Source organism: Solanum verrucosum, unplaced genomic scaffold (assembly GCF_900185275.1).
Source record: "Solanum verrucosum unplaced genomic scaffold, falcon-dt-bn FXZP01000062.1, whole genome shotgun sequence".
In the NCBI taxonomy this organism is placed as follows: Eukaryota; Viridiplantae; Streptophyta; class Magnoliopsida; order Solanales; family Solanaceae; genus Solanum; species Solanum verrucosum.
The window spans coordinates 7,451,956-7,471,754 of record NW_026020477.1 but is presented as its reverse complement, the minus strand read 5'-3'; the positions used below and the strand labels follow the sequence as shown (position 1 = coordinate 7,471,754).

At 34.0% G+C, this 19,799-nt stretch overlaps 2 protein-coding genes across 2 annotated transcripts in view; both read right to left on the bottom strand.

The window, feature by feature from the left end:
- The window catches only part of LOC125809198 (gamma-glutamylcyclotransferase 2-3), a 1,073,903-nt gene that overhangs the window by 113,119 nt on the left and 940,985 nt on the right, over positions 1 to 19,799 (bottom strand). The window lies entirely within an intron of this gene.
- LOC125809148 (protein NODULATION SIGNALING PATHWAY 2) lies at positions 6,025 to 7,551 on the bottom strand. The gene has a single exon (XM_049488801.1). It carries the CDS (start codon positions 7,549 to 7,551, stop codon positions 6,064 to 6,066), a length of 1,488 nt encoding a protein of 495 aa, XP_049344758.1. The 3' UTR covers positions 6,025 to 6,063.

Here is a 19,799-nt window from a genome sequence, read left to right as displayed (position 1 = left end):
CTTTTATTTATTTGTTGTAAAGTCATCAAATTATCATTTACTCACTAAGAAATATACTACTCTCTTGTATTCTTATATAAGTTCTCATGCCTACAATTTGTTGTTCTAAGTCATATTAATAAGATCAAGCTTTATTTGATGATACTACCAATCATCAACATCAAACCTAATTAGGTCAATTCTATTCTATTCTTTTACTTTAGATCACTACATGATGTATCAAATGCCTTATTTGCTAAACTATGGTGGCCATGGGTATTCATAACGTTCACATATTCATTATGGAGTGAATTTATGTGGAATAAATTTTGCAAGAAATGACATTCCATTATGGCACAAGGAAATGGGGTCTCTCATGTTTGGAGGAAAATGATCAAAGTCAGATAAGAGGCGGAACACAATATTTAGTGGCAAATTAAGTATGGAAATGCTAGCTTCTGGTATGATAATTGGACAAAGGAAGGTGCTTTATATTATGCGGGGGAAGATAGAAGTGGTGAAGGGGAGATGGAAGTAAAATGTTTTATTGTAGGTTATTAGTGGGACAGAGATAAGTTAATACATGCTATATATGAGGAAATGACTAATTACATTGTGAGTAGCATTTCTCCGGTGATAAGTTTTGGGGAACAGGACAAACCTTGGTGGATGTGTACCCCAAATGGGTTCTTTTATGTTAAATCAGCCTGAGATTTACAATGAGAAAGAAAATAATAAGGAGGAGAAGTTTGAGAAGATTTGGTTGAAAGCTTTGTCTTTCAAAATTGATTTCTTCCTATAGAGGGCTTTGAAAGGAAGGATTCACTGATGACAACTTGAGAAGAATGTGAATTAACATTGTCTCCATATGTTGTTGTTGTGTGATCCAACAAATGAAAACAATGTCCCATTTATTTTTAACAGATCTCCCAAAAGTTGTGGAAGTACTTTGCTTCATGTGCAGGGATGGATATGGAAGGCAGAAATCTAATGCAAACAGTTAAATGTTGGTAGTATGTTGAAGTTCCTAAAACACTATAATCAGTGATGAGAGCTATACCAACGTTGATTATGTGGAGCTTGTGGAAAAGAAGGAATCAAATCAAACACGAAGAACATATCAGCTTTGAAGGGCTAGTACATCAAGTGGAGAAGAACTCTCTGATAATGGTGAAGATGAAAAGCTCTAACATCAACGTAGTAGGAAAGTCATAGCCAAAAATGTGAAAATGTTAGGTACTCATAAACCTAGAATTTATCACCACATTGTGCAATGGAAGCTACGTACCAGTATTAGGACAGTTAAAATGTAACACTGATGGTATAAGTAATGAAAATCTAGGAGAAAGTGCATATGGTTTCTGCTTCAGAGATAATAGTGGAGATCTAATTCATGCACAAGCAAAACGAATTGATTTTGCTACAAACATAGAGGCAAAAGCTAGAGCTATTATGTAACACCCTGTATTCGAAACAGACCAAAAATATAGATTTTGAGAAGTTGGAGGTGCAACCCACGGTTGCCATCCACGGACCGTAGGTCAGACCACGGCCCGTGCTGATGGTCCGTGGTTCACCACTGCAACCCCTCCCCAAACCCAGCTTAGAAAATCGTCTAAGTCTTGACCCACGGACAGATCCACGGTCCGTAGGTCAGACCACGGACCGTGGTATGTGTCCGTGGATCAAGACTCCTTTTACCCAGCCTCTGATACGAACTACAGCCTACCAGCTCGGACCGTCATTCGACCTACGATCCGTAGGTCTGACCGTAGATGGGGGTCAACAGCCAGTTAGAGGAAATTGTTGATTGGGTCAACTTCATATGGTCATAACTCTTAGCACAAAAGGATTTGTGTGTCCCATGACATATGATATGATAGATAATTGAATCATCTTTCCAACGCCATCGAGTTTGCTAAAATCCGACTTTCGAGTAAAACATTATGCTTGTTTTAGTGAAGCCCTGTCAAACAGAGTTGATCAACGACCCCAATCTGTTGAACTATGGCCTGTATGTCCAATTCATCGGTCACTCCGACAGTAGTTAAGTCAGGGGTCTTTTGGTCTTTTCCTATTTCGTTAGACCCCTAAGATACGTCGTTTAGACCCTAAATCATGAGGGTTTAGTCAGTTTAACCCTAGAAACATAACTAGAACTTATCTAAGTCAAATCATTAATCAAAACTTAGAAAATTAGAAGCGTAAGAAGAGAAAGAGGCGATCAACCCTAACTCCTAGAACGCAACAAGTTTTCTTCAATTCCAGCCCAGAAATCAAAGGATTTCTCCGTGAAATTCGTCACCAGGTATGTGGGATTTCACTAGTGGGTTCCTTTCGCCCATTAGGTCCCTAAAATTCAGTCAGATTCTTGATTCCATGATTATGAATAGACCTAGGGTTTCTAGAGTTTCAACAAATCATCATGAATTAGTTATTTAAATGTTCCAAATCAGATTATCATGTAATTGCATGAATTTTAGAACCCTAGCTATGTATTTCTTTAGTTCTTGAATTACACATGCTAGGTCAGATATTTCAGTATTCAGTTATACATGCCTCAGTTTATGAATGCATCATTATCAGATTAATTGTTGCATTCTCAGTTTTCCATGTTCAGTTTTGAGCTATCCAGTATTACATAAATTTAGTCATAATATGTTAATCACTTAATCTATTGGGAGTAGCATAATACCGAGTTGGACTAGGGTTTAACGTACCCATATAGTCCTAGAACTACGAGCTACGTATAAGGTGTAAGTCCTCTCTGTGGGCAATATCAGTTAGTGATCACGCCAACATGCCTCTACACCTTTGGCCGTGTGTATTGGGTCCTCTCGATGAGGCGTATATATCAGACTCCACATTTAGCTCATGCAGTTTTATGTCGGTTATTAGTAGCTCCCATAGTTCAGTCAGATTCTATTGCATTGACCATGTATCAGTATATTCAGTCTCATCATGTTATAAATTGGTCATTGCATTCAGTTAGCTCAGTATTTAGTATCTATATCATGTCCAGATTATTTCATTGCTTTATTTCTTTGTTCAGTTATATGTTATTTCAGCTTTACTCTATCCTGAATGCACAGTACCTTTCAAATATTGATGCATACGTGTGTTACTTCTTCTCGTGATGTAGGTTGAGTAGGGGGAATGAGTCTAAATCACTGGACATTAATGAACCATCATTGATGGACGTTGCACATGACACGATCAATTTGACTCAAGGTCCCGCGCTAATAGAAATTGCTTACTTTCCTTTCCCAACTAAAATCGAAAGGGCTGTATCACATCGAGATGTCGATTCATTTTCCGCCCCCAATGAGATGAGGCTAATTCAGGAAAAAACTTGCACATGTGCATAAGAAGACTAAAATATGTTTAATAAGCCTTAGTCGACCTCCGAAGGACAACAATTTTCTTTCCCAATCTGAGACATCGCACATCCGATTCATGAATAGAGGATTCATAAACAGTTTTGGTAAGACAAAAGTGAACTTTAGGTAAGTAAGTAGTCCCGTATGAAATTCAGAAAACATTCATATCTGGCACTTGAGGAGGTCAATCTTAAGTGTTGGAAGCACGCTAAGAGAAGAGGAGAAATGTTCGCAATTACTACCACAAGAAAGCCGCCCCCTATCTTCTAAAGGGGCCCGTCACTTCGTTCGTACCTTCTTGGCTTAGGCTTCCAACTGAACAACATGGCCTTACCGCCCCGCACTCAATGGCATTGATCACACCTACAGCCAGAAGAAAGAAAATACCTAGCGCCCCGGTCCCTCCATTGACTAACTGGCCTTGTCAAGCGACACAGACACATGTACATAAGGAATCGCACCTCCTTCTTGCTCTTTGGGTTTATTAGCGTTAGCTGAGGCCTCTCGAGATTACTCCCTTAGAGCTTGTGTTCACTCCTATTTCCTCTAAAGCTCTTTATGTGGGGAACACAATCAGTCCATACAAGGACCTACTGAGTCATCCACCCTTGCATCTATTTGATGCATCATCACATGGCCAGCTGCTCGGGGGATCGCACCCCTTGGCCTAGGGTATACATTCAGATCTGCAGGCATACCTAATTAACGATAAGAGCAGTGTTTCTTTTAATGATAATGGGGTTGATCCTTATTTTGAGATTTTTTGCCTTTCTGCGGAAGCAATTCCCTATCTTGGCCGCGGGCAAGCTTCCTGAGAAGACTCTGAAGCTTTTTCCTTCTTTAGAGAGTCAGTCTGTTTTTCCAGGTTCTCAGCATCCAGATCACGCTTAGATCGGTTCCCGATCTTCAATTCAGCAGAATCAGTGGTGAGTCCTCATTCTCCGAGGACAATAGTCATGAGTTTCTTTTCAGTATTCTTTTGTCCTTTAGTTTCACTTTTGCTAGACTTAGCTGGGGCCTGTCCCAGCATATCTAGTCATTTAGAGGCTATTTTCAGACATAGTTAGATTCAACTTAGTATTGAGTTAATATCATCTTTGTATTAAACTCATCAGTTTTTATTTATCTCAGTTATGGTATATGGGTACTCCCCATCTTTTCATTTTATTTATGATATAGCTTCCGCATCAGTTTATTATCTTTAGTATGCTCATGATCATGCCAACAGGGTTAGCTTGGGATCACTTGTGGTCCTAGGTCCCGTGTCCGCGTCTCGGGGGTAGTCTCAGGGCGTGACATATTCAAACAACATTACAAGTTAGCAAAGAAAAGGGGTGACAACATATATATAGAGATAGAAACCAATTCCTTAACTATAAAGAACATCATACAAAGGAGTTAGAGAATCCCATGGGAGATTATGGAGACAGTGGATGAAATAATGAGAGAGGTGCAACAGCAAAATGCTACTACTAAGCACATTTTCAGAGAAGACAATTAAATTGTGGATTATTTAGCAAATATAGTTATTAATCAAGAAGGTATGCACATTTTCAAAAGTTTTACAGAGTTACCAACAACATGTAGACACATAATTAATAGTGATAAAGCTCAAATTCCAAATATAAGGATTAGGACCAAGCAGATAAAACAAGATGAAAATTCAAAAGCTAGGATTTAAGTAGGAAAGAAAGGGGGCAACAAACATATTTGCAAAAGAGTATGTCTATAAGAGGGGTTAATTACAATTGCCTTAATAAAGTTTTTGCTAATTTATGTTAGAACCCAAAAACTTTCACCAAAAAATTAGAGATACATGCATCTTTAACATTCAAGCATGAAAGTCAGAACTCAAGCAAAGTTTGGCACGAAGCTCAAAACCAACTGACAAAGTACAAACTTGGGTAAGAAATAAAAAGAGGTAGAGGACTAAGGAAATAGAGAAAGTCGAACCTAAGGACGTACTGTGAACTCCTTGACGGTTACCTCCATGAACTCCACACTCGAGTGAACCCATTACCTCCTATTAGGAGCAGAGGAAAGTCAGAAGGCAAGAAATGTACAAGAAAAGAAAGTAAACAAATATAAAAAGGAGAGGTACCTCTCAATAGTGAATGCTCATGTGTGAGTTACAGATGAGGGAAGCGGAGAGGCGGCAAGGTGGAAACAATCCCACAAGAGAAGACAACGAAGAATGAGGTTCTAGTGACTACCGGAAGGGAACCTTGTGGAGACAAGTTGAGAATAGGAAAGTGAGAGAAAGGCGGATAATGTTAGGGTTCTTTCCTTATATACATAAAGGGCTTAGGATGGGTTGGGCTCCTTTGTCCGATTTTGGTGGCAACAATATCAATGACAACTCTATCATTTAATTCATTGGGTTTTGTACTCTTTTTCCCTCGACTAAGTTTTTATCTCAAGTAGATTTTTCGAACAAGTTTTTTAACAAGACAATAACATAAAGCATACTAAGATGATTACATGTGAAACAAAAGAGTAGTTTCAAACGAAAATAACACTAGAAATGGATTAAACAATACACATAGTAGCAACTTGGAATATGAATAGATGAAAAGCCTCACGAAAAAATAGTTTTAATCCAAAATAACACCACTAAAACAATACACACATAGTACATAAAGACTTGGGGTGGGGTTGGGGGGGGGGGGGGATCACACTTACAAGAATTATATACATTTTGTTATTACAAGTCAATATCCATTGTGGTCCAAATAGAAGCAGAAAGTAGGCGCCGGGACTTCCATCCTAAAACCAATTTATTGGTCCCAATTTCCTCCACCCTATACCCATCATTGAATAGCCCCAACAACAATTTTGCTTGACAATGATTTGCAAAGCTTATATTACTCTCACAGAACCCCACCCCACTCAACCACTCCCCCCATGAGCACCTTTCTTCCTCTCCTCGGGCCCGGTAGATTCGGGCCAATGACCCAGTTATTCGAGGCCCGAGGAATACCCGCTCCACCAATGCCCGAGCTCGGCTTTGCAAAGGGAATCCTGCCTCAAGCGAATCATAGAGTGCTGAGTAGTGGTGTAAAGTATCCATGAACCGCCCCACGAACCCTTCTTCGTCTCCTATTGGCCTTAGTTCCTCTTCGACTAGGGTCACGAGTCTCGGATTCAGTGTCTTAGATCCAGATAGGAACGAAGCAACTGAATCCGAGGCCCGATATCTAAAATGAGGCAAGTGAAGCATGCAATTAATAATTAAAGCTTCGCCTCTAACTAACTTGAGATTTGTTGGCTTAAATATTTCGTCTGAGTCCAATCTGCAGTGATGAAATGAAAATGGCTGACCGATAGATGCAGCGAAAGCCGTTAACCGACGGCCGGTCTCTTGGACCGTCCCGAATGACCGACGGCCGCTGCCGCTCCTTGACAATGCTGTGATCCGAAGGTGCGGAGTTGGGGGGCCATCTTTTCTGGACACCAAAGCTTGCATTAACGATGCCCATTGAATTCCTTCCATTATATCGTAATCCACAATATGAACTCTTCGATCATGGGTTACCGATTCTAATATAGCTTGATTTGCTGTAAAATGCCCAAATTTGACAAAAGGAGACATATCCTGCAATAGCTGAAAAGCTGCTAGAACATCTCCCTGATGGTGTTCGTCTTTGTAATTTGGGGAAAACATGTGCTTAGCGTGTAACGTACCGGAAGCAGCGCCTTCGAGCAACGCCTGCAAGGCGTCAGTGAAATGCGCGGCCAATCTCTCCATATTGGTAGCGCCGTTTGGGGACGCCAATTCCTTGAGCCGAACCAATATCACTCGAGCCAACTCACGGCTTTTATTCACGCCGGTTAACGCCTCCGCTGCCGCCATGAGGAGGTGAACAAGCTTCAACCCGTTAATATCTTCCGATTGGTTGTTATTAGAGTCTCCTGATTCTTCTTCTTCTTCCTCCATAATCTCAGCAGAATCCTCTTCGGAGTTGTGAAAGCAATTACCCGATCCCTGGATCATAGATTCAATTAGATCTTGGAAATTATCGCCACCGGAAAACGCATCCCAATCGAAAACCGGCGACCAGTCATTCCATGTACAACCATGATCATCTTCGGAAGAAGAAGAGGTTGTTGTTGTAGTGATAGTTGTAGTGGGTGTGCTTAAACTAGCATAACAATCAAAATCTGAGATGGTTTCATCAACCATCATAGCCATAACTGCACTCCAAGTGTTTGTTTATATGCCTCACTCAAGATTATGTGCTATGATTTATAAACTGTAAATAGGAAAGAAAGAGCTTAAACAAGAGACAATAGGAAAGTGATTAAGATTAATTAAAAGCATTAATAAAACAGGGATTAGTACTCTAATAAATAGAGTGGTAATGATGGGTTTCTTGTTCAATAGTGTTGGTGTGGTTTAAAATTTAAATTAGGTCATCAAAGCTGATTAATCATGCATTAGTTAATTTACTCTTTTGCCCCAGACATTTTAGTATTAATTTAAGAGTTTTGCTCCAATGTTTTTTTTTTCTTGTTTGTTTATCACTATGGTCCTCTACCAACTAGAAGGTTGGAAATTTTGAGGTATAAGATTGCAAGAACCTTATAAAAGTGGGGATATATTTTATTTGATGTGTGAGGTTTGAGACAAACATAGTGCATTAGTTTATTGAAGAAGTATGTGCCATCCATGTCATGTTGTATATTTTAGAATAAGATTTGTTAAAAGAAGTCTATGTATTACTGATTAGAGTTATGGAGATATTAGTATTGTACGGATTAGTTATAAGTAAATTTGTGTATTATTTTATTCATGTATTAGTTATGAAGAAATTGGTTATTCCACCTTTTATCCAGTGGTGGAGCCAAGATTTTCAATAAGGGGGTTCAAAAGCTAAAAAAATAGATACATGAAGTAGCTGAAGGGGGTTCGACATCTACTATATATACCTAAAAAGTTATTTTAATCATGTATAAATTATATAATTTTCCGCCACTGCTTCTATCATGCATAAATAATAGAGAGAAATATTGAAAATACCCTTAAATTTGGCGTAAATTATTAGTTTCACCCCTGAATTATTGACAACATTAAAAATACTCTTTTACTTGACTAAATTATTTTATAAGTTTCCAGGTCATACTAAATTGCATATTAGTTAACAACCTATATGAGAAAGTAAAAAAAAGAAGTCCAAATAATTAAGGAAAGGAAAATGAAAACAAAGATAAGTTGATGTGATGACTAATCTATAATGTACCAAAGTCCAACATTATACTGTTCTTGTCACTGTGAGATGTGAAAATTAAATTAACCAAATACATTTGAGATCTGTTAAAAATAAATTAGTAAATAAACTCAGATCATCAACTTAATTCAACCAGCTGACCGTGCAGTTCTGAGCTTACAATCCCTCTTTACAAGAATAATATACATATATTGCGAGTTACATATCAAGATTATTGAATATTTTTTGTTACTTTTCTAAACTATAACTCTTTAAATAAAGGAGTAAATTTTAGGTTTAGCAAACATAAAAATCATATTTGTAGGCTATAATTATAGTTTGTATAATTGCGCTCCATAGCAAACATAAGATTCATATAAATCGTTGGCAGCCTCTCATTTGTATAAATCGTTGGCAGCCTCTCGTTTGTTTAAATCGCTGACAACCTCTCAATTCAATTGTATATATGTAACTATTATGTATATGTATCAATGATTGTGTTTGTATATCTGCGTAAAATTTGAATTTGTATATCAAATTCTCTCTCTCGCTTTATACAACACAAATTATACGTTGTAATTTGTATAATTTGTGTTTGTATAAAGCGAGAAAGAGAGAAAATGCAAAAGAGAACTGGTTGGGGAAGATCTGTATTTGTATAATTATAAGTGTATTGGACGAAAATGTATGTATTTGTATTTGTATATATAGTTTCCTCTCGCTTTATACAAACACAAACACAATTTATACATTTGTGTTTGTATAAAGTGAGGCGAATGACAACTGTTTGCTACGACTTACAATTAAATGAAAATGTGGTTATAGACTTATAACATTTAATTTGATTAATAGTTTGCTATTTTATACAATTTTCTCTAAATAAAAAGGCCATAATTATATATATGGCAAAATATTTAAAATAACTTGCTTAGTGATGTGTACAATAGTTTAGGGGCTTCTATGAACACCCAAATTTTTTTTAGGTTTTGAATTAACAAAATGGTGATAGTTTAAGAGATTATATCTTATTCATTCTGAAAGATAATAATCATGTTTATCATCACTTGAAACTCTTTGAAAGAATTTTTTTGAAACGTGATGTTCATATAACAGGTCAGAATCCCCGATGAGACATTTTATTATGAACTATGATAGTTCAAGAGGATTCAGTGAACACCCAATAATTTAATTAGGTATATGATTAACTTGCAAAACAATGTTACTTCAGAGATTTTTTAAACCTATTCATTCTTTTATTATGCCGTAATGCTTTTCACACTAAAGTTGTGGGTTTGAACTCCCTCTTTTTTTTAAATAAATGAAATTTAGAACCCCAAAATCTTAATCATGGTTTCGCCTCTAAAATTAATCAATGTATTTGTTTTTATAGCAATATATTTATTTCCATCAAGTTTGATTACTTCCAAGTTCCAAGCTACTCATAGCTTGCAGAAGTAACTAGAACTACGAATCCTTGTCTCTAGCTTTTTTTTTCTTTCTAATTTGTACATTAACATGAGTTCAGTTCTTCCTCCAAATACTAAAATTTTACAAGAAAAGTTAGCTTCAGTGTACATTTATAGGCAGGGAAGACAAATTTGAGCTATAAAACATAGCACAAAACAACAATTTAATAGAGTAATTACTTGATCCAATTCCCTTGGAAATCATCAATTTGAAACCTCAGTTGCAAGATGTTATTTTAAAAGCTAAATGACAAAAAAAAATTGTTTGTAAACCATGGGAAACTTACATAAGAAAATATTTACTATTCACTTGATTACTTTTAATACATTTATAATACAATTTTAATACATATTACATAGAATAATTTATAAAACACATATAATGCAAGTTTTATTAATGACATTTTTTCACACATTTTAATACAATGTGTTAGAGTTTTATTACACCAACACAATGTGTCAATTTCTTACCAAACAATCATAATATATTTTAAAACAGTTATAATACATATATATTGCATACATAATTCACTTTTAATACATATTGTAGATTTATCATAGTAACACTATGTATTGCTGTACATGGTAATAAATAAATAATATTACCAAAATCAATAATTATTTATTAAAAGGTATCCATCCAAAATCATTTTTTCAGGTTTGAGTCCACTATAAACTTCACACTTGTGATGATACGGTAGCTTCACAAGTAACTTTGGTGCGGCACGAACAACGTTTCACATTAGTAAATTAAAAATTTGAAAAGCTATATATAAGGTGTACTAAATACTTTAAATGATGTGAACTCGTTTTGGAGAAATTGTGTAAGATTAATCGAAAACGGATAATATCATAACATGTTAATTATATATTTGGGCTGACTTAGCCCAACAATTAATATCAGAGCCAATGATTTGCAGAGCTGAGTATGAAAATAATAAAGTGATAGTGTGGGGCATGACTCACTACCTTTATCATGTCAAAGGCAGTTTGAATATGCACACACATGTGAGTGACACATAGTGAATCTCGAAAATTGACTCGTGGATCACGATGATGGGCGATGGTATAACTTAGTTCGAGGAACCACAATTGTTGGGTGTGTAAACAAAGTCTCACATCAATAGTTTGAAAAGATTGAGTTGCTACATATAAGATTATAGTGATACTCTTATTGATATGAGACCTTTGATTTTAGTGAAAAACATACCGACTTGACCAAAAACGAACAATATTATATCATATTAAAAATATATATCTTTGTATTGACTTAATCCAACAAATTCCATATGGAAAAAATATTAAGGATGTGTTCCGTATTGGAGAAAAATATTTTCCAGAATCAAGGGATGAATCATGATGCATAATAATCATGTATTGAAGTCTTTGGTAACAATGTAAATGCACTTTGGTGCACAAGATTGAATCTCAAATATATGATTAAGTAGTTGACAATACAAGTAATTTTACTGAATTTCATCAGTCTACCAAGTGTATTAGAAAAAATAATAATACATGAATTACTGAATGGCAAAGGGGTAGTTGTTAGAGTGTATTAGAAAAAATAATAATGCAAGCATTAACTTTGTGTAGCAATATCTTTTTTAGCGTATGTATAATTAATGCATGCTTGCATTAATTAAACACTCTATTGTATATTATTAATACCATAAATTTCATGTATTAGTAATGCAAAGATTTTAATGCATGAATTAGCATCAACTCAAACCTTTTTACATCTATTCCACATATTTGTGGTGGGTATTTTGTGAAAAAATATTTTTAAAAAAAAGTTTATGCAGTGCATGCTATTTTTAATACACCAAACCAAATAATGCATAAAAAACAATCTCTGCATATCTAATACAATTATGCAAACTTAACTAATACATAACATTATTCTTATACACCCTATCAAACGACTCCTTACGTTAATATACATTGTCAAGTGACTTCAACATCATTTCTTGTTTAGAGATTTTTAAAATTTTAATAAAATAGAATAAATTAAAAAATACTTAGTTGAAAGGTATTGTGTGGGGGACTATGTCATGGATGTCACTTAGCCTTGCCGGCTTGTCCGGCTCAACGTTTTCACCATCAATCTTTCACTTAATACAAAATTCAATAAATAGTAGCATTGACAAGATATTTATTATTAATATAATAAATTCCAATTATATTCATAGTTATTACTTGGAGAATGCCACTCTTTAATGGCCCAATTAGAAATCTTTACAATTATTTTATTGCAAATGAACGATTAAATTTGGAGAAATTGCAAGTCAAATGAATGTGATTGGTTTCATTTCACACGTCATTTAAATTAATCGTAGTATGATTGCGTTCTTATTTTGGCTGGCCGATTGGAGAGTCCTAGATCAATTTTTCCCATAAAAAAATATCTCTAATGTGTTATAGGGTTATGTGAATTTCTCTTTCCACAAAATGTCTTTTATATTTTGAAAAAAATTAGGATTATGTGAATTCCCCTATTCACAAAATGTCTTTTATACTCTCTATCCAACAATAGGTGTCCGCTATTGATTTGGCAGTGTCACACGGGGATTAAGAACCACTAGTGGTAATTTTACCAAATCATCCTAATTAAATATTAGTTATCCAAACATTAAAAAATAAATATTATTTAATAACAATGGTAAAATAGACACAACATGGCAAATTATTCATTAATTTTATAATCTGGACAAGTATTGTTGATCAACATCCCAAAATAGTATATATATAGTGGATAAGTAAAGATAAACGAAGGAAGTATTCCTGAAACATCTAGGATTATGTGAATTTCTCTTTCCATGAAATGTCTTTTATATTTCGAAAAAATCTACGCCGGAAAATACTAACAAAATATGAGCTCACAAACTCATAACTTCATTGTTGAACTCAAGCTAAGAGAAAATAGTAAAAAAAGAATATTTTTATTGATCACAGTATTTTATACATTCAACTCTTAAAAAGAATATAGTGTTGAGTCTTATAGCTTTAATCTACAAAATATCTTCTAACTGACTTTTAAAAAACTATGCAAGCTCATCATTAAGTAACTAATAAATGAAATGAATAGTAACTAACTAAAGGACGAGGTTTATTGTATATCACAAATAACTAATGGATCAGATTCATCATGTGATGCATTTGAACAAATACCTTATGCTTCGCAGATGAAGAGCACAAGGTAAACCAATTAGATGTTGTGTGATAGTAAATTTTGTTAGAGAAAGTAGAGAAAATGGTCGTAGATGTCATGGAGTTCTCTCTTTAAAACAAATAAAGAAGATAATAATTGTGATTTTGTTATTCACATGGAGTACATAGTTAAATTGAACAATTTTTATTTTTTTTTGATAAATTTGTTAGGTTTAGGATAAAGAATCAAAGTAAGCACATCTTATTATATATTAAGAACTATTTCAATTAAATAAAAAATATATTCTAGAATTAAAATAAAGTATTATACATAAATTAAAGATCATTTTCATCATTTTCTGACTTTCTCCCTGTAGTTGTAATGTCTTATTTCTTGTGATTTTGCTTTTAATTGTGAAATGATCATTTTGCCCTTCTTCTTAGCGTTTTCATGCTTAGTTTGTGTTTTGAAAATGGTTGGTTTGGTCCTCGATGCGATCGGGTGTATTTTGGTGATTTGTTCCCTCTTCAGTTGATAATTTATGATATGATTGACTTTAGTCCACATTTTGAGTTCTGAGCATCGAATGGAAATTCGCAAGTTCCATCGCGTCTGAAACATCAAGTTTGAGCTAGTTAGGTGGTTGGTAAGGCTTCTGAGGCCTTGGGTTGAGATTTAGGTGTTTGGCTGAGAAGTTTAGTTTTTAACCTTAAGAGTGGTCCGGGAGGGTAATTCCGTCATTTGATCTCTTTTTGAAAATTCGATGAATTCATTGAATCCGAAATGTCAAACTTAGTAGGGTAGCATATTCAGTTTATTTTTATCGGACTCCGAACGAATTTCAAGGTCCATTCAATGATTTGAAAGTTGGCTATTTCTCTGGTGTCTACTGACTTCACGATCGCGAAGGGGATCTTCGCTTTCGCGAGGGTCACATTTGTGAAGGCTGGTTTTCTTTTGCGAAAGGTCAAGTGGTAGATCTTCATGAAAGCAAAGGAGTTCGTGACCACATCCTTAGTGTTGGTGACGGCCGAAGCTTTTTTCGGGATTCGCTTTTGCAAACAGGATGTCGTTTTTGCAATATCTGAGACCCTTTTTGGCCTGCCATTACAAGATTTTTCTCATTTCCACCATTTTCACTTGATTTAAGCTTAGGAGAAGTGATTTCTTTGAAGTTTTTCTTAGCGAAATTTGTGTGGGGAAAGTTCTTCTACCAACTCCTTATCATTTTCTTTAATTTTTATCACCCAAAATACCTTTTAAATCTTGATTTCAAAGTGCGTCTTTGGGGCCTTTCTCCCAAAGTTGAAAAATTAGTAAATTCAGAACTCATTTATTGATCTTTTTTAACGGGGTTTTCAACTACAAACTCCATTGGACTTGTAGAACTTGATTTCCAACAAAAATAAATATGATTTTACCTTTTGGATTTCCGAATTGATTTTTGGTCTATTTCACCCCTGATTTCAAATCCTATCAATATGGATATCATTGGACTCCTTTTTTGATGAACTTTTTCCATTCTTGATAGTTGAGGATCGTTTCAATGATTGTGTGGTTGAGGAGGTGCTCCGATAGAGTTGTTCGAGTGATTTTCGGCATTAAGGGAGGTTTGACTATCCCTTTTTTAGACTGAGATGAGTAATTAACCTTTCTTAGGAAGTCAACTGTGAAATGAGTAGTAGCATGAATCTTAGAAGTTGATTAATGTTGACTTGCTTGTTTAGTTCGTATGATGCCTATTTGTGATACTTCACCTGTGTGGAGGCTTGATCTATAATTGTTGCGAAATTCTGTGATATTTGAGTAATTGCCCGAGCGAGGGGCTATGTGAACTATCTTTATATTTGACATTGAGATGCCCGAGTTAGGGGCTTGAGTTACTTTTTGAGCATCTTAAAATGAAAGAAATGTTTTCTAAGTGGTAAAGAACTAAGATTGAATTCAAATAGTTTCCTCCACTATCCCTATCATATGAGAATATGTTTCATGACTTGTTGAGTTTGAGAACTTGTTACTATTTGAAACCCTCGATGAATTGATTATGCCTTGTGTTGCATGTGTGTTGTAATGCATTCATCTTCATGCAGCATATCATTGTTCATGGAAATATGAGAAAGTGGAGACATACTATCTTTTTGAGAAAGAAAATGTGATACATTACTTATATTCTTGACCACGAGCTAGGTGGCAAGGAGATGAGATATAGAGATTATGAGATTGGTATATGGACTGTGTGTCCCCTATAGGTCCCTGTATGGAAGCTAAATGCTAGGCAAGGTGTATACGACAGATTGTGCGACGGCCTTGGTACCACCACATTATCCCATCATTTCATCATCTCATTGCATCACATTGACTAGTTTTGTTGTGTTGTGTAACTTGTTTATGTGTTGATTTAAATATTATATGTACCCTTATATGTTTACTTTATTCGCGCCGTTCTATATCAATTGACGGCACCGATGCCGAAATGAGACTTTTCTGCGTGCAGGTGAACGCATTTCATAGTTTATTTCTTAAGTCTGTTTAGTTGCTTATACTCAGTCGTCGGTCTAACCTATTGAGTATATGTTGATTGTACTCACCCCCTACCCCCTACTTCTGTTATCCCTTTGATGCAGATCCTAGTCAGGGTGATCCTCGTTGTGATTGATTGGATCCGACGAATTTCTCTCTTTCGGAGTTATGGTGAGATCCTACTTTCCGGATCACCATTGATCTCCATCTATCATTTAAAGTTTTTAATTTTCCTTTCGTTGAGATGTAATTCAGATTCTAGAATATTGGATCAAGATATGATATAAGAAGATTGGATCACATAGTTTTGATTTTCTATTTTTTTTTTCTTTCCAAAGTAATTAAGTTAATTAATTACTATATTTTGATCCCACTTTGAAATTAGATAAAGTAAAACCAAGAAGTACGTAGGAAAACAGTACAATAACATAATATTTTAGTGAAATTGAAGTCAGATATGGCACTTTCAAAGGGTTTGAATTGATTAGACCAACTAAAATATTCAATTTAAAATTCTATGGACGGCATGCATTCTCAAAATGACCTACTAAAAACCCTTTAAATTCTAACCATTCAAATAATTAGTTGTATGTAATTAAATCAATGAGTAAAAAGATATCTACATCTAAGAACATATAACAATATATTAAGTCCAATTACTAATCCGTCATCAAAAAGGTTTTGTTTGGAAAATGGAAGGCTTGTTAATATATTAATATGTCAATATCTCATTATCTCATTATCTCATATACCTTGTGTTATAGAAGTGGGGAAATATGTAGTTTGCCTACCTAATCTTTAATAAATGAAAAAAAAACATTAACTTGAAATATTTTACACCAAAAGTTATTTTGAATCATGAAAAGCACTAAAAAGATTAACAATTTTTTTTAAAAAGAAAAGGGGCTAATATATCCTTCAATATTGTAATCTAGAGCTAATATACTTTTTGTTATAAAAATTAAAAATCGTTGCCAAGGCAGCAATTTTGTCCAAATTTTTTTTTTCTTTTTTTTCACTAAAATCGCTGGCACAACAGCGATTATTTAACTCTAATTTTTTTTTCCTCCAACTAATATCGCTGCTATGATAACGTTTTCATAGAAAAAAATAATTGGCAGCTTTTTTGTAAAAACTTTTTTTTTGGAAAATCGCTGCCTTGCCAGCGTTTTCCTTAAAAAGAAAAAAAATATTTTGAAAATCTTTTCTTAATTTTTTTAAAAAAGTTTTTATGAAAAAACAATAATTATTTTTTAAATCGCTGACAGGCAGCCTGATTCCACCCAAAATTTTGGACTCGACATAGAAATCATCAAAATGAGGCACGAACTGTAATTGGTGTCGAATTAGGCTGCCTTTTCAGTGATTTTGTTAATTAAAATTATTTTTTAATAAAAACGCTGCCTTGTTTTCAAAACGAAAAAAAATAATTAAGAAAAACAATTTTTTAATTTTTTTTTGAAGAGAAACGAATTTTAAAAAAGAGAAAAAAAATTAACTAAAACGCGGCAAAGGCAGCGATTTCAAGATATATTTTTTTTTATAAAAAATTTGCCAAAGCTGCCATTTTCATGAAAAAAAAATTAATTTTTTTTGTTCTATGAAAACGCTGCTATGACAGCGATATTAGTTGGAGGAAAAATAATTGGAATTAAATAATCGCTGCTATGTCAGCGACTTTAGTGAAGAAAAAGAAAAAAAATTGGACAAAATCGCTGCCCTAACAACGATTTTTAGTTCTAACAGAGTAAACGGCGTCAGTATGTGTCAGAGGGAAATCGCTCCGGCAGAAGCAATTTTACCCTTTTGGTTTAAAAAAAATATGATGTGCCTTTCTGAAATTTTTGGCAATTTTTTTTACCCTTATAGCTCCGGACTCATGTATAGTAACACACATTAATAATATGGCTCTTCATTCGAATAAACACTTAAAAAAACAAACTTTTAGCTTCCCAAAAGATTTGCTGGTAGATTATAAATCTTGAAATTATTTCCAAAACAAATTAATAAATACGAAAAGTACTAAACCAAAATGAAATAAAGTGTAGTAGTATCTCATAGTAATAAAGTTAATTTTACGTTACATTCCTTTGAGCGAAAGGGAATGTCGACATGTTGTCGATATAAATGGATTAGCTTTAAAAAGTTAGAATATGTTTGCAAATAATAAAAACAATCATTTTCTTTTCATGATGTGATTAGCTTTACAATACAAAAAGATTTATGGAAATTTCTTTTTCATTTCCTCTTGTAAAGGACAACGTGTATTTCATTTATGTGAAAAGAAAATAAAATCTTCAACTAGGAGATTTTAAAAAATACAAAGTTGTAGTGGGCTAAATACACCTAACTATCGAGAGGATTCAATAATTGACATAGATTCAAGAAATTATTTTTTACTTATTTGTACGATATAATATTGAATCGACGAGAAAATTCAATAGAAACCCTTCATCGCATTTAGCTCAACCACTTACTTTAAAGCACTCACGAAGTCATAATGCTGATTGCAGATTCAGCAAAATTCAGTTGCTTTGACTTGAACCTTATATTGTGTTAATGAAATTTATTTAATATGTCCAAAACAGTGATTTGAAACGTAGTAAACAAAAGTTAATTCCGACTATGCTTCAAAGTATTAGTCATTGTTTATATTTACAATGTAAGGAAAATAAAACTTTAATGATAAGCTTATATATGTTTGATAAACCAATTTAAGATCATTAAGGGCCATTTGGACATGAATTATTTTTCCTATTTTTTCAGAAAAAAATAAAATATCAAAACAATGTTTGGTTATCGGTTGAACTGATTTTTAAAAAGAAAAATGAATTGGAGATGAATTTTAAGTTTGACAATGTGTTGTTGACTAGTTTCAAGTGATTTTTTTTTTCACTTACAAAACTTACACTTTTGATCATGTTAATTTATGTAGGTTCAAATACCTTTATTAAAAAAAACAATGCAATCAAGCGCCTATTAGGTAAAATAATTAATCAATGAGTAGAGGAATAATAAAATAGTCAATCATGTAGACACCCAAATTATAAAGATGAAAGTCTTGTGTCATTGGTAAGTTTGGAAGTACAAACACAATTTTAATGAAGATAATTTGGAATTGTATATAAGAATTTTCAAAGAATAATTAAGAAGAAAAAAAAAGGTGTTTGGGAAGTCAAGTCAAAAGTTACACAGTTCATATTATTATTTTATAAAAGATGCTCTAAATTGATATTATCGATTTATAGCTTGGACAAAATAGTGATTATCAACCTATTATTAAATAGTCTCATATTCTCCACAATTGATGTAATTGGTTTGTCTGGCACACAAGCTGTAGGAATCTTTTAAGCTACCAAAAAAAAGGAATACATATATCATTAATATTGTTATTATTATAAATTATAAGTGCTATTGGTGGTACATTAGTAGTACATTTTGTTTCATATCCCTTGATTACTCTTAAATAATTGGCACTCAAAGATTGTTAAGATAAAATTTTCAAATAATTGCTAAAACTTCAATACAAGAAAATTACCGTAATTACTCGGTCGGTCATTTTTGGAAAGTTTTGTAAATTTACAGTTTTGCTCCTTCCGTGATCGATCCCGAGTCATTTATGATTGAGTTTGAAAAGTTGGTTTCGAACTTTGAGTTAAAAGTTGAGAATTTGGTAAGTTTGTGATCTTGAATGACTAAGTTGCTTAAAAGTGGTTTTTGGTGTCTTTTAGAGTTTTGAGTGTCGGAATGATATTTTGTCAATTTCATCAGTCCCGAAATGTGAAGTCTAGTATGTGATAGTTGTCGGTTTCAGATTCAGCGTCTTTTTGAGGATTTGAGGTCCTAAGTTGTGAAATTGTGGAAATTTAGCATTTGGATTGACTTTAGTCAACATTCGGGGTTCGGATACTCGGATCAGAATTTTGAGAGTTTCGTTGGATTTTGGGGATGATTTTAGGCCTAGGTGAGGTCTTGGTTGATTTTTTAGAGGTCCTGAGTTTGTTTTAGCCTTTTTAGGTGTTGAGTTAGTTTCTTGTGGTTTTCACAAATGTCGGGTCAAGGAGACCTCAAATTCGTATTTTGACGGTTCCATTGAGTC